The sequence below is a fragment of the Triturus cristatus genome, chromosome 12 (assembly GCF_964204655.1).
Source record: "Triturus cristatus chromosome 12, aTriCri1.1, whole genome shotgun sequence".
Classification (NCBI taxonomy): domain Eukaryota; kingdom Metazoa; phylum Chordata; class Amphibia; order Caudata; family Salamandridae; genus Triturus; species Triturus cristatus.
The window spans coordinates 80277872-80298895 of NC_140595.1; the positions used below are offsets into that span (position 1 = coordinate 80277872).

Here is a 21024-nt window from a genome sequence, read left to right on the forward strand (position 1 = left end):
CCTGTTGTAGTATTGACATGCCATTTCCAGTGTGTTACTGTTAATGCAGGGTGATGTTGGAGTGGCAATGCTGGTGTATATAGAGGTAGTTTCTGCGTCAGTTTGTCCATACGTTGCCATGCCGAGTTCGTAGTTTTTATGGTGTTTATTTCATTTCTGCTAATATAGGGGCGTGGGTGTGGCAAAATACAACGTAATGGAATCGGATTGGCATCTCCATCTTCCACAGCTGTGTGTGGTAGATAACATATGAGAAAGAACCAATAATGTGCATATTGTGCTTGCGCACATAAATAGTACAGTAACAAATCTGGAACAGCAAATCCGCCCTTGGGGTATGGCTATGTCAAAGTGCGTGGTTCTATTCGTGCTGCTTTCCCGGCCAATAAAACGCGAGTTATACATGTGGTGAGTCTCTGGAATACTGTTGTAGGGGGAGCTATTGGGATGTTATTGAATAGAGAGAATATTTTAGGTAGGATGACCATTTTCACAATGGCCATTCTATCCGCTAACGATAATGGGAGGTGAATCCGTCTATCTATTTTCCCTTCGATTTTAGAGATTGCCGTACCATAATTTTCTCTAATTACCACCCCTGGTTTTCTATGAAAGATAGGGCCTTCCATGGCATTTTTAGGGAACATCCCATTAGATGATATCTGCAAAGCAGCCACATGGTCAACACCGCACACTTTCACTAAACACTATTGTGTAGATGTGCAAACTAAGCAATAAGCTAGTGTGGGCCAGGCTGTACTCAAAACATTATTTCAAACCACTGCAACAGATACCGGTGGTCGCCGCTAAGGTTGGGAACTGCTATATAGTCTATGCAAAAGTGTGTAATCTGCAGCTCATATGCCTCGAACGGAATATGCTACTTACCAGTATGCATCTGTTCTTGGCATGTAGAGCTGCAGATCTACACACACCCACCCGCCTCCCCAGCTACCTGTATCTGTTCCAGGTTATCTTATTTAGATACACACATGGGTTTCTTCACTGTTATTACTACGCTCCATCTTTCCCTGCTGGCGAAAAACAATCTGAGGATGGAGCCGAAGCCCATGCGCAATACCATCCAAAGGAGGAGTCACCGACCTCGTGACTTCCAAAGACTTTCCAAGAGGAAAAACAAACTGCAAACATCCGGGCCCAACACCAGATGGCGATCTATGCAAAAGTGTGTAGATCTGCAGCTCTACATGCCAAGAACAGATGCATACTGGTAAGTAGCATATTCCTTCTTGCATAGGGTAATGTTGACTGGTTTCACTTGGAAATTCTTCTAAGTGTCGAGTTTTGAAACTTTAAAATATTCATCTAAAATCAGTCGAATAACGAAAACAAAATTACTCACCTGTTATCAGGAGAGATCCCAGTGCTGGATCCTGGTGCCCAGCACTGGCCTTGAAAAGTAATTACAACTGTACTTACCATTAGCTTGATTTTCCTCCATAGGAAAACATATCCTGATTTTCACCAGAAATTCTTCTGTCGATTTTTGAAACTTGCAAATATTCCTTAAAAATCGCCTGTATAACAAAAACGTATTCTTTCAACTGTTTACAGGAGTTGCCCCAGTGCTGGGTCCAGGATCCAACACTGAGTAAGAAAAAGTAAATATAACCCCACTTACCTGCTAAGTGAATTTCCTCCCATAGGATAACATTGTTGATTCTATGTGAAAAAGTTTCTAAGTGTCAACTTTTAAAATACAATAATATTCCTTAAAAATCATACCTGTAACCAAAACGTTTTTACTCACCTGTTTCCAGGATCCAGTCCTGTGGTAAGAAAAGTAATCCAAAAAGTAACTAATTGCATTTACTTAGAAATTCCCATTGAGCTCAATGAATAATTGTTGTTTGAAATTGTGTTGCCTATTGCAACAACTGTAGCTACTGTATTCAAAAGTCTATTGCCTATTGAAAGCATTTATCTAAAGCATCTCATTCTGAGAAAGTATATTTTGATACCTATTGTTGGTTCTAAAATAAAACAACCATATATTTTTATATACAAACCATTAGCCTAGAGTTCATTTCTTGAGTGTGTGAGACCATTTGCTGACTGAGTGTGTACAACAAATGCTTTACACTGTCCTCTGATACTGCGTTACTGCTCGACCAAGCTACCACTTTAGAGAGTAAGGTTATATTTAACTTTAGCCTCTGCCAAACCTCTGGGGACTGTGGACTCTGTGCACACTGTACCTATTTGGGAACAGTATATACAGAGCCACTTTCTTACAGCATCTTAAGCACAGGATCTTACAAAATGCTAACTAAATTACGAGACCACATCTTCATTCTATAAAGTTACAAATGTAAATTACACAAGCAAGATAAAATTCATTTGGGTCATAAAATGACAGAGAAACACATCAAGCTGAAAGAATAATTTGTAATTACAATAAGAGAATTACCAATTCCAGAAAATAAAGACAAACTGATGAAATGTCTTGGAATATCAAAATACTACAGTAAATCTATCCTCATATCATAATAAAAATTAGATTGTTAAAAAAAGGGTAATTTTACATGCTCCAAGGAGTTATCAAGAGTTTGACAACGTGAAAAGAGGATTAGAAATGCAACTGAATTATTTAGTTATTAAAAAAGAAAGCTTTGTACATAGTTTAGCGATTAAAAAGAACGAAACAAATTTGTATGTGGCAGTGAGTTTGACAGATCACAAAGTGTTGTAGAAAATGTTTACAAACTAAGGGATTGACTTAATATCCAGTAGAATTTGCAACTAGATCATTGCACTACAAGAGTAGGATCTTAAAGTAGTGTATATACCTTTTGCATGCAGTTGTGTGGCAGATTCTTTCCAGATAGATCAATAGTAGTTGTGAGGAGGTAGCTGAAGATGACAATGAAGAACTGGAGGAAATGTGTGAAACATCAGAAGGAGCAGTGAAGGTAAGTGAGTAGCGAGTGGACAGTCAAGGATGACATTTTATGAGGAGTATAGTCAAAGTAAAGGCAGGGTTAGTAAAATGAGTTTCTGTTGGGATTGTAGACATTTTTGGGAAGTTGGAGATGAGAGGACTTAATATCAGATACCAAACTTGTGCCTCCTGGTGTAGTCCGAAACACATCAGTTATTATGGCATATCAGGGGCATCAACAAAACTAAGGCCAGATTAAGGGTAAATTTGTGTTGGCCAGAAGCTGAAATTCATGCTGAAAGGATGGTTTGTAGGAAGGTGGCTCTTTGCACAGTATACCTCTTTTTGGTATACTATATAAAGAGTCCAGGTATTGCCCTACTATTGGACAGGGGCTTGCTCAAGCAATCCCAAGGTACTCTTCTAGGGGTAGTGTGGTCGAGCAGCCTTAGGCCTATCAGAGATGAGTGTTACACATCTACAGAGTACACAAACAGTCAATCAATGATGCATATCTTTATATATATTTGGGCACCATAATCATTGCAATTGGGGAAGTACCTTTTGAGATGGAAATACTTTAAGTTGTCAAAAGTCTACGCTTAGTGCACTTTTGAGACGCTGTAATGGTCTGCTGTGCGAGGAAAAACAAATACGGCATACAGGTAGAGTACAGCAACTTACAAGACCAATCTCATGGACTTAAAGTGAGTATAGGGCAAGGTCCAAGGTAGCACCAAGAGGTCACACCGGGCGGCACTGGGGCGGCCGGGTCCAGAGGTGCAATACAGTGAGTGCCCAATGTTAGTCTATGGGGATAGGTCTTTGTCTAAAGAAGTTGCTGGTTTGGAGTGGGAGGCCAGATGGGCTAAACAAACAGTAGGGCTCAGGCCTCCCGATGCTTGGGGACATCTGGACAACCTTGGTCCTCTTCGCCACAGACCTGGGGCAACTGGTGCAAAGGTGCCCTTGGGTGCCTGGTTTTGTCAAAGGGAGCACTCGCGGTCAAGGGGGTGGGGGGGCACACAGAGGCTGCAGGTGGTGCCGAGGGTCCACCCTCTGCCAAATCCAAGGTGGGCATTTTCTCTGGAGGGCTGGGGGCATCATGCTGGCCCACTTCAACTTGGCTTGAAGCGACGGATGCAGTGGTGTTGGCTGGTGCCGGGTTTACTCGGTCTGGCGGTCTCAAAGTCTGTTCTTCGATACCTGCAAGGAGCAGGGGAGCAGCTCTGCTGTTCTAAAAGAGTCCTGGAGTCTTGGCAAAAGTGCTGGCATTCCTTCCAGGCTTTTGGAGACAGCAGCTTGCATAGTCGACTTTGGCTCAATCGTCGGGATCAACAGACAGGCCATCAGGGTCGGTGCTGAGTTAGTTGCTTCTTCAACAGTTTTTGCTTGTCACGACTCTTTGACAGCAACCCTCTCTAACCCACCTCTCACTCCTCAGAGCTGAACGCCTGAAATACAAAAAACACATCTTCAGAGAAAAATCCTCCTTCTTCCGAGCCCAACTCAACCAATCTAGGAACAGACCCACTGACCTCTTCTTCAACATCATCAAACAACAAACCTCCTTGTTTCCACCTCACTCAATCACTGGCCCCACTAAGCTCTGTGAAGGGTCCGCTGCTGTATTTGTTGAAAAAATAGCACTCTCCCTGGACCCATCCTCCACCCAACCCTATACCAAAGACACCAGACATCCCCTATAACAAAGAGGGTCTATCCATTGCCACACCGCCATCTCCTGATGCACCCCCCCCCCCAACACTCTGCTCCTTAGCCATCCAGAACACTGAACTCGACCACCTGCAACTGTAAAATGAGGCAACCTGGACAAAATTCCACACTATCCCTAAAGTCCTCAAAATACCTGCTGTCGTGAAGCCAACCTCTCACCTCTCCGACCCCCCCCCCCCCTCCTTCCACGCTTGTCAAAAATCTCAAGCACATATTCTCTCCTGCATGGATTAAACTCATTAACTCTTGCTGATCCAGTGGCTCCTTACCAGCCTCCCTCACACTCTGCCAAGTTACCCTCCTCATCAAGAAACCGGACGCTAACCAGAATGATCTCAGCAATTACAGACCCATAAAAACCTCCGTCTCCTCGCCAAAACTATCGAAAAATGTCTGCTTGCACAACTCAGCAATCAATCGAAAAATGTAACCTGCACGACACCTTCCAACCTCATAGTTGTACATGACTGATGTTAATTCATAGTTAACTCTTCAGTTCAAATAGGTTTCTATCTGTGAAAGATGTGTCTTTTTATAGAATAATGTGACATTTGACATCCCACAAATACTCTGAAATTTTCAGATGTTTGAAATTCTTTTTCTGGGTCTTGCCTTTAGGTCATCGTATGCCATTTTTAAATTTTACTGTAGGAGTATTAAAGATATGTCTGAAGTAATTGCAGATGGGCTCATAAAAAATAGTTCCTGAAGGATTTTTGGACAATACATATTTTGACATACAGTAATGGTTATTTAAATACTAATGGCAGTGTCTAAAATGGAGCCGTCTAAGACAAGCTCCCAAAGGAGAAAATTGCTCAATTTCTAGTACAGCCTTTTTTTATTTTACAACTTTTCTAATATCCGTTTGCACACAATTTCAGTCACTTGATGACTACAAGTTGTTGGCTGGCATATTAGATTAAGTGAATTACCTCTGCAGGTTAAAGCTGTAGAGCAACAGATCAGTAAGACAGTACTCTATTAGTACAATACTTTAAACCTAGCCAGCGAATTCATGTTTAAGTGATACAGGCATGTTATATCAGATGAGAAGTGTTAACACAGAAGGTGTTTGGATTTACAATCTAAACATGTTAAGCAAATGAGAGCAGGCTCCTTCATCTCAAATTTTCTTACCTGAATATTAGTAAAAGTCAATTTTTTTAATGTTGGAAGAGCCAATCTCCTCAATCCTGACTGGATGATAATTATCAGTACTTCTTGGTGCCTTGTGTAATCCCTGGGTTTGAGCGACATGTCCTCCTGTGCCTACTCTAATACTGGCATAGCCATAACAAGTACTAATTCTTCTGGATAGACTGGGATGGATGTTTGTCAAGGAGCAACCTTTCATTTTGTATGAAAATCTGCTAAGTTGGATCGGGGCTTTGTGAATATACTTTTTGTGAGAGAGTGCCTTTTTTGCATGGTTAACCCCCCACATTTTGCCTGATTTTGATGTGGTTTCAAATGAAGCGCACAGGGTTCCTGCCAATCAGATCCCCTGTACCAGTGCTTCTTCCCTAAAAACAAAATCCTAATTGGCACTTCTGCCCTCTGTAAGTCCCTAGTAGATGATGGCCTGGGGGTTGAAGAGGGTCTCCTGGGACCCTCTTCCCCCCACTGGGACCATGCCACTGCCTTTCCCCTTGCATGCCTCTGTGAGGAAGAAAACGACAATGTCGACATGGCACCCTGCCTGGCTGCCATGTCAACTAGCACTACCTGAAAGTATAGATAAGTCACCCCTCTAGCAGGCCTCAAAGCCCTATGGCAGGATGCACTATACTACAGGTAAGGGCATATCTGCATGAGCAGATATGCCCCGACAATATTGGGGCCCATTTCCAAATATTGTAAGTGCCAGGGAAGCCATAGAGAGTGCATGGGCTGGAAACACGACAACTTGAGTTCCACAGCACCATAATGGCTTCACTGAACATAGGAGTGTTTGGTACCAAACTAGTCTTTACAATAAATCCACACTGATGCCAGTGTGGGGTGTATTGTACCATGTACTCAGAGGACACCTCAGAGGTGCCCCCTGAAAACCTACCGACCCTGGTGTGGTCTCTGACTGGCTGTATGCAGCCAGCCGCCGCCAGACATGTTTCTGGACCCCTGGGTAGAGAGCCCAAGCTCTCTGGGAACAGAAACAACGCACATCCTAGGTAGAGGTATAAGAAAGAAAGATGTAAGTTATAGATTCCTTACCTTAGAATTACCCCCAGGCATCAGACTGGATCAGGAAAGGTTTTTTCGTCCGCAGTACCTCTGCGCGTCAGAAGGTGGCGTCGTTCGGCTCCGCGTCTGTCGTCGGCGTCTTGGTCGCTGAGATGACGACAGCTACTTAGACACCGCTTTCGCGCGCTGATGTCAGTTCTTTCTATTTCCGCGCCAGCCAGCACAGATCCGGAAAGAGCGGTACCTCAGTCATTTTTTGACTAAGTTTTTCTTAACCTTTGTCGACGTCCTGTTTGGAGTCTCCGACTCCGAACAAGTGCACGAAGGATGCCTGGTTTTAAGACCTGCGGTTCCTGTACCCGATTGATGTCGGTGGCGGATCCGCACCGCGCGTGCCTCTTTTGCCTGGAGCGCGACCACGACCCCAAGTCGTGCTCCGACTGTCAGTTGTTCACACCAAAGGCTTTATGGCAGTGTTCCCGAAAGCCGCTTGAACTGTGGCAGTCTGCTCCGTGCCATTCGAGTTCCCGGTCGAGAGGGAGGTCGAGGGACTGGTTGCGGAGCCACCACTAGTCCGGCTCGAAGATTTCGCACTCTGGGTAGGGTAAGTGACAGCATAAGAAGAAGTCGAAGAAGCATCGTCACTCTTCGCCTTCTCGTCGGTTGGTCGGCTGACTCGACGAGACATGTAGGTGGTGCCACTCCCGCGGCTCCGTGCGCGGTGCCTGAAGGGTTCAACTCTGAGCTTCCCTCCCTTCCGGGACCCGGAGAGACCCCTCCCAGCTTCGAACGTTCTACGAGGCGATGCATGCCATCTTTGGGCAGACCGAACCTGACGGCGCGCCTTCGGGCCCAGCGTACTCTGTTGGGGGGCCTAGGCCTTTGCTGCCGGCGTGCCGCAGGCCCCCCGTGGATCCAGGTCTGGATCCGGATCGGTGCCGGTTGACCTTATTACACCTCCACCGGCGCTGCTTCCAACGGCACCACTACTGTGTCCGATGGTGGTCCCCCCACATCCCCCCCCTACCTCTGCCCCCCCCCCTCCCCCTTTTGGCGTCGACCCCAGCCTCCTTCCCGACGTCTCCGCCGATGGATGCGAAGCCGACTGACGCCACCTTCCGATGCGCAGAGGTACTGCTGACGAAAAAACTTTCCGGATCCAGTCTGACGCCTGGGGGTAATTCTAAGGTAAGGAATCTATAACTAACTAATGTTTCTTACAATTGTATCGTTACCGAAGGTAAGTAATTTGTGCGTCATGCCTCCTCCCCCAGGATGGGCCAGTGCTCGAAGAGGGGAGCTTCAAAGGCCCTGCCACCTTTCTATTGTGACCCCTAGTCTCCCCTGCTAGCAGTTGGTGGCAGCCCCTGGTTTTCATCCCCACGTTTCGGCAGGAAAACCAGCGAAAACAATTCAAAAGTATGAGAAGGTGTGCCGACCTCTGCCAACCCCACCCCTAAGGTGAAGCACAACGTTAAGTCCCCGCCATCTTGAAGATGAGCATACTCCTCCAATGTGGACTAGGGCTATGCCCCCTCCCACAGGAGGGTGGCATGGTAGAGGGTGTGTCACCCCAGGAATGGTGCCCATTGGCCCTACCTGCTACTCCCCTAAAACATCCCCTAAATTCAGTATTTAGGTGGCTCCCTTAGACCTAGAACTCAGATCTACGATGACCTGAGAATAAAGAAGATGGCACTGTTGAGAAGACTGAAGACGACGACTGCCTTATCCCAGCCCTACAGGCCTAACTTCAGCTTCTGTGAACCTGCGACCTGTCTTTCAGCCAGCAACCTCTGAAACCCCTGGGAGGACTGCCGCCTTTGAAAAAGACTCAAATCTCCTGTGGACAGCAGACCTCTCTTGAAGAAACCTACTAAAAGGGCTCCGGATCCAGGTGGATCCGCATCTACTGCTCACTCTGCACCCGGCGCCCACGGCCCGAGTCTAAGGGGTTCACCTGTGCAGTGAAGTCTCCCCGGCTATCCTGACCTCGCGTCCAGCCTGAAGTGTGAATCCAGAGGCTCCCCTGACCGTGACCAGCTCTGGTAAGAAAACTCCGACGTCGGAAGGCACCCTTGCACCTGAAGCCCCTGGGCCTTGGGAGCTGAAGCGACAGTGCCCCTATGACCCCCCTACATCTCAACTTACTTCTGCTGTTGTTGATCTTCCTCCTGCAACTTCTTGTGCCACGCTTGCAGCCTCTTTGCCGAAAGTAGAATCCCTGTTGACGAGCATTAGGTGCCCGACATAGAATTTGCAACATGCACCTGGCCGACCATGTGCCGCTGGTGGTGTATGTTTGGTTCTGCATTGTGGCCCCCCTTATTGTGCTTAACCTAACCCCCAAAGCTTGGCCCCTGCAATCGATCTACTTACCTGCAAGCAGTGTGGCTCCAGGTACCCCCTGTCTCCATTGTAAAGCATTGGGTTGAACTCCGACTGTGACATCTGCACCCGGCCGCCACTGTGCTACTGGTAGGGCAGTTTTGGTAACTTTCTGACCCCTGACCCTTGCTGACTTTTGGTTCCGAAGACTGGGATTGTAAGTTTAATACTTACCTGTTTAACTGTAATATTGTTTTCCCCATAGGATAGCACTGGACGGAGTTGAAAAGTTTATTTTTAATTAAAAACGTATGAAGACCTTGGTCTTAAAATAAAATACAAACTAAGTATATTTTTCTAAAATTGGTCTGGATCTACTTCTTTAGTCGTGTGTCCATTAATGATCACTGTAATGCAATAAATGTCTTACACTCCTCTGTGCTAGGCCTAAGGCTGCTTGCCCACACTACCACTGATAGAGCGTCTTGGGTTTTACATTGAGCGCTTTACACTTTTGAGGAACCCCTGGACTCTGTGCACGGTAGTACCACCTAGTGGTTATATCATATCCAGAGCCAGCTTCCCATATGTTTGATGTCACAAGGGGATGTACATATCCACCAAATAGTAGTCGGTGCACAGATAGAGAGGAAAAACAGAGGAAGCAAGACTATTCTAGACCAAACTGTTAGATGATAATGAGAGGAATAATGGACATCATGTTAATCCACAAAATTATTCAAGTTCAAAGCTAGTCCTTCAGGTAAGTAACCATTTCATTTATCTTTGTCTTGACACAGTTAGAGGTTGCACTTTTCCTGGATAAAGTAGCAGTGGCCATAATGCTCTGCATCAAACATGCATTATGCATTTTTGATTATAATGCTGAATGTATTAGTGTCTGGACCCTTGTCTGTTCACTTTTCGACAGGATTCAAACATATTTTTCTATCTTTTTTAGTGTAATATTGTTTTTTGACATCCCTGCCTGCAATAAATTTGTGTTTTTTTCAATTTTTTCTCAGAAGAATTAAAACTCATTTTCTTACTTAGCTTTGTGTCACCTAATTGAACTTTCCCTAATTTAGTTGGTCAAACTGTCCACAATAGCATGCTTTATGGTATGGTTTTTGAGTACCTTATGGGAGGGTCCTCCTACCTGTATGTGCTAAGACTTTATTGAATCTTCTTGACATATGTCTAGAGGGTGATAACACACAATAGGGAGTTCACATTTCCGATGTGTAAAGTTCTGGTTTCTCTTTCAGCACCAGGGACTCAGTTCATGAAGCAGGCTGTTAATGTTCCTCAGGTATTCTCACAGATGACTCCAATGAGACCATCTAACAGTGTGCCAGTCCGGCCAAATGCCAACACATTTACCACTGTCATTCCTGCAACCCTGACCATCCGAAGCTCTGTGCCGCAGTCCCAAGCCCAGCAGAGCAGGCCCACACCCAGCACATCAACTACTGCTCCTTCGCAGCCTTCATCTCTTGGCCCAGTCACTGTGCAACAGCCTAACCAGAGCAGCCACAATAACAACAACTCCAAAATGGGTAAGGCAAATCTTTTGTAGAGTGGGAAAATTGAAAGATTCTCGAGGCTTGTCACAATGCCTGCAGTGAGGTAGCCTTTCAAATCTAAGCACTTTAAATCCTTGAGCGCATAAATTATCTCTTGAACTACCAAGGCATTAATTAAAAGGCTTTGTGACTTCTACAAAAGAATAGCATCATTACTCCAATGCAGTTTTCCAATGTATTTGTGTGCCAATGGACTGTTGTTCAAACTGAGGTCTTGGAATGATTTTCTGGCACAGACTGGTAGATGCGGAGTGGCATGTGTTCTGCACTTTTTGGTGCATCAATGCAATTTGACAGTGTTTGAGACCAACCATTTAAGTTCTCCCAAGGTGTAAACTAAGCATGTCACTGTTTTGAGGTTTAGAAGGTCTGTGCAGTTGAGTAAGAACACCAATTGAAAAATGCACCAAATTACTTTTTTTGTGGTGGTTTGTGCGCTACGTGAAAAAAACTGATAGTAATTTTCGGGAAGTCTTGTGGAATGCTCACATTTGTCGCATTGAAAAATTTACTTTAATTTTAAGAAGAGAGCCACAGTGTCTTTTGATGCAGTGTGGTCAAAGTTTGTGAACCCTTTGTTTCATGTTTGTATATCTCACTCTTAACAAAAATTGCACGTTCCATTTCTCCAGTCAATATGACCAACTTGGTGACAATGAAGAGACCTGGAGATAATAGCAATGAAGGTATGAAGCTGGTAAATACAGTGAATACAGTTCCATCGTTGAGCCAGAGCCCCAGCCACGTGTTACTTTCAAATAACAGCAACAGCAATAACCTACAGAGATCCACACCTTCAGATCTCCATGCATCGAAAGGTAAGATTTTCTTTAGACTGTTTTTTGCATAAGTAATTACAGTGATCATTAAATAGTGGAAATAGCATGAAGCAAATCTATTGAGAGGAAGTTTGATAATCCTGAGAGTATTGCTTATGAACTGAATTGCAAATTTGTATATATGTGCAAACTGGCAACTAAATTGGCTCTATGGTTTAGTGTTTGAGGCTCATCGAGGATGGTGAGCTTTAATGTCGGGTAGAGGGGTTGGTATTCCCTTACTGGTCCTTTATGTGGGGGATTACTGCAAAGAAAGCTGCACGTTTTTTAGGAAGTGAAGGGATGGGAAGGGGATGATTTCTTCCCACAGTTCTAACTAACAACTGAGCAAGTTTCATACTGTGATTCCTTTCATTAGTGACTTCGCCCCCTTTATTGGGGTTTGACGCAGAGGGACGGAAGTCTTGCCCAAGATGCAGTGCCGTGTTCCGTATCACTGAAGCGTTGCGAGGCCACATGTGCGTAAGTACCTGCCCATGCTTGTCTGTAAGGAAAAAAATGGCATATGATGAAGTTAAATGGTTCTCTCTCACAGGATTCTCTAAAGTCCATAAAGTAGATTATTGTTTATCTTTTTTAAATTATACTTTTCTTATGAACAAAAGAAATAAAGGCAAGATTTTCTGAGCTTTTTAAATCCATTCAGCTAACCTGAATCCAACATACATGGCTGAAAAACTCCATTGTTAAACCCTTTTATAGAACAACGAAAAACTAAAGAGGAATTCTGGTAGGGTTTATACACACAGTACCAGGTCCAACATGCACCTTTTAAGAATTCCAAAAGCTAGGAGCTTTTCCATGTTAATGCTTTCGTTTTTTAAAAGGAAACCAAAAAGTTGGATGTAGTGGAAAAAGAAGCCTTTATGACTTCAGCTAGTTTTAAGAGCTGTATACTGTTGAATAGCTGCCTACTGCTGTGCCGGGCCATTACAGCAGAGAGCTGTGGAACTCTAGATCATTTCATTGACTGCTCGGAGAAGGTATGAATTCAAAGAGATCCTAAAAGAAGCGAAGAGGACATCAGATCAAATGACCATCAGAGCCAATGACTATTGAGTTCTTCTGCTTCTGGCATATAGCTCAGCATTTTAATGAGCCACTCTTCTTGGCTAGTGCTCAATTCCTTATCCCATCAGGCTTGATGTGCCTTTTGCTGCATCCTCTGTTCGAGGCATATGAGCTGCAGATCACACACTGAGGATAAGATCGCCATCTGGTGTTGGGCTCGGATGATTGCAGGTTGTTGTTGTCTTCGGAGAAGTCTTTGGTCACGAGGTTGGTGACTCCTCCCCTGGACAACAGTGCGCATGGGCATCCACTCCATCGGCAGATTGTTTTTTTCCGCCATTGGGTTCGGATGAACTTTTTTCCGCTCCAGCAGAAAACTTCCAGCAATCAATTTAACTCTTTAATCTTCATTTCATCGACGTCGACATCAACTCGGACCGGTTCCGGAAGCGGCTGATGGACAGGACACCCTTCAAAAAATGCCCCCAGTGTGGAGCGAAGTTCCCCCACAGTGACCACCACGAGGTCTGCAACCTCTGCCTGTCGCCGGAACACAACGAGTCCACCTGTCCAGCTTGTTCCGCTTTCCGTTCGAAGAAGACCCTCCGGGACCGAAGAGCTCGACGCCATATTATGGCCAAACCAGCTCCAGAACCGGAGGACATCTTTGCTCAAGATGTTCCCGAAGACGACACCGAAGATCTCGAGATCGTGTCCGAAGCCGACGATTCCGATGACCTCATCACTCCAGGGCAGCGTGTGAGTACCACCCCCCCTGCCCCTGCCCCTGCCCCATCCAAAAAAGCATTGGTCAAGACTCCGCCAGTTGGGCCCAGTCGCGACCGGAAATCCTCTTCAGAAGCCCCGCCCTCGGGCCCGGCTCCGAAGACAACTAAGCCTGTGGGTGGCTCGGGCTCGAGCAAACCTCACCTAATTGTGCCTTTAACACCCTCGGCACCCAAACACCCATTGTCGGCACCGAAACAGGCTCCAAGACCGAAATCTCCTTCGGCACAGAAACGTTCCTCGGCACCGAAGTCTCCACCGGCACCGAAACGTTCTTCAACATCGATGCCTGAAAGTCCATCGGCACCGAAACCTCAGTCGGCACCGAAACCTCAGTCGGCACCGAAACCTCAGTCGGCACCGAAACCTCAGTCGGCACCGAAACCTCAGTCGGCACCGAAACCTCAGTCGGCACCGAAAAATCAGTCGACACCGAAAAATCAGTCGACACCGAAAAAATCATCGGAGCCGAAAACTGCGTCCCCGCCGAAACAAGCTCATAAAGACCCGAAGCGGACGTCACAGACACCACCTTCGGAGCCAGATGATCTTTTTCGACCAGATCCTACTCAGAAGCGGATCTATATCAATCCTAAAACGGGACATGTGACTGCCATCCCATATAAAAAGCGGAAGCTGGACACTACACCTCCCCCAGCTCCCATACGGAAAAAGGACTGTGCTACTTCACCACTTCGTCCTTCCTCTCCTGTTTTACCTCCTAACCCGTCCCCCCCCCCCCTCCTCCTGATTCTCCTTTACCTTTACCTTTACCTTTACCATCTCCCTATCATTCACCTCCTCCACAGGATGATAATGATGACTTAGGGGGAGGGGCGGACCCTGATTTATTTGATGATCCTGTTGACCCAAACGACCCTTTTACGTTCCCAGACCCAGCACCCATGGATGACTGGTCTTATCCTATACCTGACATGCCTGACCCCACTACCTACCCTTCCAAGCCCTCCCCTCCTGATGACCACCTAGGGTACGGCCAACTTATAAATAGGGCAGCAACATTCCACGGCGTTACTATGCACACAGACGCCATTGAAGAGGACTTCCTCCTTGATACCTTTGAGCAGTCACAAAAGACTGTTCACATACTGCCCATGATCAAAGGGGTCATAAAGCATGCTACTGAAGTCTTTAAAGACCCTGTTCGAGCTAGGGTTCTCAACCCACGCATCGAAAAAAAGTACCGACCAGCCCCGCAAGACCCTGCATACATTAAGGCCCAGCTCCCTTTAGACTCCCTAGTCGTATCAAATGCCAGGAAGCGCGCTAACTCACAGACAACTGGAGAAACGCCTCCCCCAGACAAGGAGTCTAAGCTTTTAGAAGCCTCGGGCAAACGGGTCGCCGCGCAGGCGGCTAACCATTGGCGTATTGCGAATACCCAAGCCCTGTTAGCCAGGTATGATAGAGCGCATTATGACCAACTTGAGGACCTTATGCAACATCTGCCTGAACCTTTTAAGTCCCAGGCCTCTGACCTCATCCAAGAAGGCAAATTAATATCTAATGCCTCCATTAAATGCGCCTTAGATGCAGCAGACACTGCTTCTAGAGCGGTCAATACTGGCGTCTTACTCAGACGACATGCCTGGCTCCGTATTTCCGGTTTTAAACCGGAGGTTCAAACCGCAATTCTAGCTCAACCTTTCAACCAAGAGCAGCTATTTGGCCCTGCAGTGGATACTGCATTAGAAAAAATGAAAAAGGATAATGAAACTGCCAAGTCTATGGGAGCACTGCAGTCTCATCAAAACCGGGGTTCCTTTCGTCGCTCCTTTTATAGAGGAGGCTCCAAAAACACATCAACTGAGACCACGTCCACCTTTAAAAATTCTGGACAAACATCCCCTAACAGAGGTTACTTCCGGGGAGGTTATAGGGGAAACAATAACAAAGGTCGAGGACGGGGCAACAACAACAACACCCGCACCTCACCAGCCACCAAACAGTGACTTGCCACCACTCCCCCCAGACCATTCCACTCCGGTCGGGGGGCGACTCCAACAATTCCTGCCTGTCTGGACTTCCATCACCACAGACAGGTGGGTAAGACAAATTATCCAGTCTGGCTACTGCCTCGAACTCATACAATCCCCCCCAAACATACCGCCCAAACAACGTCCAATGTCCTCGCATCATCTCTCTCTCCTCAAACAAGAAGTTCAATCCCTGTTACAAAAACATGCGATAGAACCAGTCCCCCTTCAACATCAGGGAAAAGGGGTATATTCTCTATACTTCCTCATTCCCAAAAAGGACAAAACACTAAGGCCCATACTGGATCTCAGACTACTAAACCAGTATATACATTCGGATCATTTTCACATGACCACTCTCCAACAAGTCCTCCCACTTTTACAACAGGGAGACTTCCTCGCCACATTGGACCTCAAGGACGCATACTTTCACATCCCTATGCTTCCCGCTCACAGAAAATATCTACGATTTGTGGTAGATGGGCAACACTATCAATTTACAGTTCTCCCATTCGGAGTAACAACAGCACCCAGAGTGTTCACCAAGTGCCTAGCAGTCGTGGCAGCGCATCTCAGAAGACAACAGATCCATGTCTTCCCCTATCTGGACGATTGGCTCATAAAAGCCAATACATACCAAAAATGCGTTCTCCACACTCATCGCACGATTCAAACTCTCCACGATTTGGGATTCACTATCAACTACCCCAAATCCCACCTACAACCTTCCCACTTACATCAGTATCTAGGAGCAACCATAGATACATCCAAAGCCATTGCCTATCCCAGCACAGCCAGGATAGCCAGTATACAAAATCTCATCTCTCAATTTCAAACTCATCCATCTCTTCCAGCAAGAGTGTTCATGCAGCTCCTACGCATGATGGCGTCGTGCATCTCCATAGTCCCACACGCACGACTTCAAATGCGTCCCTTACAAGAATGCTTAGCACAACAGTGGAACCAAGCTCACGGACAACTTACCGATCTGGTGTTGGTGGACAGTCGCTCACTTCGATCACTGAAATGGTGGAACACCATCAACCTGTCCAAAGGGAGACCGTTCTTAGAGCCTCTTCCACAAGTTGTGCTAACTACAGACGCATCTCTCACGGGGTGGGGAGCCCACCTCCTTCACCATACCACTCAGGGCAGATGGACCAGTCAACAAAAACTGCTCCACATCAACCACCTGGAACTCTTAGCAGTGTTCCTAGCACTAAAATCCTTTCAAATTCACCTAAAGAACAAAACTGTCCTCATACGCACAGACAACATGACGACAATGTATTATATACAGAAACAGGGAGGGACACACTCTCTCCAACTGTCCCAACTGGCACAGCAAATCTGGAGATGGGCAATTCCCCAAAACATCTACCTGTTAGCAGAACATCTCCCAGGGATCCACAACCAAGTGGCCGACCTCCTAAGTCGCCACACACAACAGATCCACGAATGGGAACTACACCCCAAGGTTCTACTCCCCTTCTTCCAAAAGTGGGGACAACCAGACATAGACCTGTTCGCCACTCCCGAAAACACAAAATGCCCAACCTTCGCCGCCAGGTTTCCACACCCACAGTCGAAGGGCAATGCCCTATGGATGAACTGGTCAGGCAGATTTGCGTACGCCTTTCCGCCTCTCCCACTAGTTCCATTTGTGGTACGCAAACTGAAACAACAGTCACTAACACTAATACTAGTGGCTCCCACTTGGGCACGTCAACCATGGTTCACCACACTTCTGGAACTATCTTTAGTTCCACATCAAAAGCTACACCTCTCCCCGGATCTGTTAACCCAGAACCATGGAGAAATCAGACACCCAGATCCTCAAACACTGAACCTAGCGATCTGGCTCCTGAGGTCTTAGAGTTCGGTTACCTCAATCTCCCTCCAGACTGTATGAATATCATAAAAGAAGCCAGACGCCCTACTACTAGAGCGTGTTATGCCGCTAAATGGAAACGATTTGCCATCTACTGCGCTAATAATGACATACATCCATTGGATGCTTCCATCCAAAACATCATTTGCTATCTACTACACTTGCAAAGATGCAATCTAGCGTATTCCTCTATACGATTACACCTAGCAGCCTTGGCAGCCTACTTGCAAAATAGGCAACACCTGTCCCTTTTTAAGGTACCAGCCATCAAAGCGTTTATGGAAGGTCTCAAAAGGATTCTTCCCCCAAGATTGCCACCTGCCCCAGTGTGGAATCTCAATGTGGTTCTAACAAGACTCATGGGCCCCCCATTTGAACCTATGCACAAATGTGAATTGCAATTCCTAACATGGAAAGTAGCCTTCCTTATCGCAATCACTTCCCTGCGCAGAGTAAGTGAAATACAAGCCCTTACACTTGAAGAACCTTTCTTACAACTACACCGTAACAAAGTGGTTCTTAGGACAAACCCTAAATTTCTTCCAAAAGTGATTTCCCCTTTCCACCTTAACCAATCAGTAGAACTACCGGTCTTTTTCCCAAATCCAGACTCGGTAGCTGAAAGGGCCCTACATACCTTAGATGTTAAAAGAGCATTGCTTTATTACATCGACAGAACAAAACCTTTTCGAAAGACAAAACAACTCTTTGTTGCTTTCGCGCCACCACACAAAGGCAACCCGATCTCCAAATCAGGAATAGCCAGGTGGATAGTTAAATGCATCCAAATATGCTACCTCAAGGCTAAACGTACACTCACAGTTCCCCCTAGGGCGCACTCCACGCGTAAAATAGGGGCTTCTATGGCCTTCTTAGGCAATATTCCCTTAGAAGACATTTGCAAGGCAGCCACATGGTCTACCACGCATACCTTCACTAAACACTATTGTGTTGACGTGCAGGCCAAACAACAGGCCTCCGTGGGCCAGGCTGTCCTAAAAACTTTATTTCAAACTGCTGCAACGGATACAGGCGACCACCGCTAAGGGGAGCACTGCTGTATAATCTATCCTCAGTGTGTGATCTGCAGCTCATATGCCTCGAACGGAATATGCTACTTACCAGTATGCATCTGTTCTTGGCATGTAGAGCTGCAGAGTCACACACGCCCGCCCGCCTCCCCGGGACCTGTATCTGTTCCAGCATCCGTCTTACTTAGACATTACACATGGACATCCTTTCTTTCTTTTCTATATACTCCATCTTTTCCCATCATGGCGAAAAACAATCTGCCGATGGAGTGGATGCCCATGCGCACTGTTGTCCAGGGGAGGAGTCACCAACCTCGTGACCAAAGACTTCTCCGAAGACAACAACAACCTGCAATCATCCGAGCCCAACACCAGATGGCGATCTTATCCTCAGTGTGTGACTCTGCAGCTCTACATGCCAAGAACAGATGCATACTGGTAAGTAGCATATTCCTTATTCCTTTCTCATGCAGACAGTGAGTTACCATGCATGAATATGAGACACTGATGTCTGTTGGCCTAGAAGAGGAAAAGTTCTTAAGGTGCTCTTAAAGAGATATGATTGAGGCCAAAAATACCTATTTGAAAGATGCAGCAATAATTGCAACATCAAGAATGTCAATCGGTGCAAGAACTATTTCTGCAAAAGTAAAAAATCCAGTGCAGTAAAGACTGTTAATCTCCTGTGACTGAGGAAAAAGCTACACCTCTATATAAGGAAAGATGCTCCCTGAAAGTGCACTATTAGGTCTGGGACAAAGGGGGAAGGAGAAACAATATAATGAAATCACCGTCCCGCACAACCTGTATTGCTAAGGGGCTAATGAATAGCTTCTACAGCTGGCCCTATTTATGTTTCCCTACAAACTAATACATTTAGTCTTTGTGTCAATCCTTTTTTTGTTTGTTTTTAATTTTTTAGGTTTATTTCTCTACTTTACACATTTTACAAATCTCAATTTGATTACACGTAGTATGAATGCATACAGTATATACAGTGGAAGACAGTTTTATTAAAAAAAAAAAATAGGTGGTTCTTTGATCAATGCTTTTCACTTCAAAGATGGTGTAAAGAACCCTGATGCTAAAAAGACAAAAGACACAGAGACATAACTTTATACAATAACAAATATTCAGAAGCAATAAATACCTCTTCTCATTATCATAATCGTACTCATACTGTCATGTAGTTCTTATAAACCTATATAGGATCTGCACGTTTAGACAACATAGACTGTGGGATTGGTGTCCAGACTGATTCCAGATACCCCCACCGGGTATGTTTGCCTGTATGCCAGCTAGCTCACATTGCCACTAGAAACCCCTCTTACCAAGGAGAGAATAGTTCTTGGCAACTATCGAACATGACAACTCTGTCCCACCAGGGATCTTGGAAACAGTACAGTACTTTTTGCTCAGTCACTCGTGCTCACTAAGTCTCAGAGGAGTACACAGAATAAATAATGGGGACGTTTTCAATAAGCATTTATTGAACCAGCGTCATTCTAATGTAAAATAGGTGTGCTGAAACAACCATAAGACAGAAACAGATATAAATAATTGTAAGCACCAATAGAGTAAAAGGATGGTAGATTCCTGCCATAGTGCTAAAACAGTGAATAAAGGTAGGTATAAAAATACATGACCGTGATAAGGCGTACTCCTATGATGCGATCCTAACTAGATGTACCTAAGTGTACCTAGCATGTATGTAGGTGAAGAGCCAAGAATCCCTGTAGGTTAAATTCAACCCCATTACCTGCAGTGAGAGACTGTGGGACCCCGTCTTGGTCTTGAGATGGACACCCCATGAGGGATGTCAGACCACTGCGAGCTGAAGTGTCTGTGTGCAGGAACCTCAGCGTCTCGTGTCAGTGTGTCAGCACGGAAGTCCTTTTTCTCCTCTCCCTGCCTCAGAAAAGACATGGTGTTTATATACCCAAAGTGGTACCCTCAGGGTATCTACCTTGCTGTGTCATGGTGGACTTAGGATGACAGAAGGAATGACCCTTATACATATGTTCGAGGCATGTGGGCTGCTGAATTCATATCTGTGCATAGATCGCCGCCTAGTGTTGGGTCCGGATGTTTGCACGTTGTTGTCCTGGAAGAGTCTTCGAAGTATCCTGGGATAGGTGACTCCTCCCCTGGACTACAGTGCGCATGGGCATCCTCTCCATCCTCAGATTGTTTTTTTCCGCCATTGGGTTCGGATGTGCTTATCTTGACTCAAGTTAGGAAAAACTTTTTACAGGCCAAAAGGCCTTTAGTTCGCGTCGGTACTGTTCCCGATCGGTATCGATAGTTCTCTGTTAGTTTACTCACTTCAAGAACAACTTTTTCGCATCATACCCGACCATCGACCCGACATCGACGATGGAATCGAGGACACCATTCAAGCGGTGTCCTGTATGCAATGCGAAATACCCCCATGTCGACGTCCACCCGGTGTGCAACAAATGCCTTTCACCGGATCACGACGAGTCCACATGTATGGCCTGTGCCCGATTCCGATCCAAGAAGACTCTCCGGAATCGACGAGCAGCGAGACTTGAAGCGCAGCAAACGGCACCGGCCCCGACCAACATCTTCAGCGCCGAGGACGAAGATGTGGAAGACGTGGAGAACCTACCCTCCAGCCCCGCTTCCGAACACGACTCCGGATCGGAAGACATCGAAGAACGACTCTTTCACAGAGACGAAGCCAACCGAGGTAGGAGACTACGATG

The 21024-nt window shown here is 45.9% G+C and overlaps 1 protein-coding gene across 9 annotated transcripts in view; it reads left to right on the forward strand.

Moving 5' to 3' along the window:
• Positions 1-21024, forward strand: part of POGZ (pogo transposable element derived with ZNF domain) — a 411414-nt gene that overhangs the window by 135686 nt on the left and 254704 nt on the right. For all 9 annotated transcript variants that reach the window (XM_085639417.1, XM_085639420.1, XM_085639422.1 and 6 more), the window contains exons 7-9: positions 10423-10713; positions 11373-11558; positions 11938-12041. In XM_085639417.1, coding sequence (XP_085495543.1) covers positions 10423-10713; positions 11373-11558; positions 11938-12041 — 581 coding nt within the window. The remainder of the gene's footprint in view (positions 1-10422; positions 10714-11372; positions 11559-11937; positions 12042-21024) is intronic.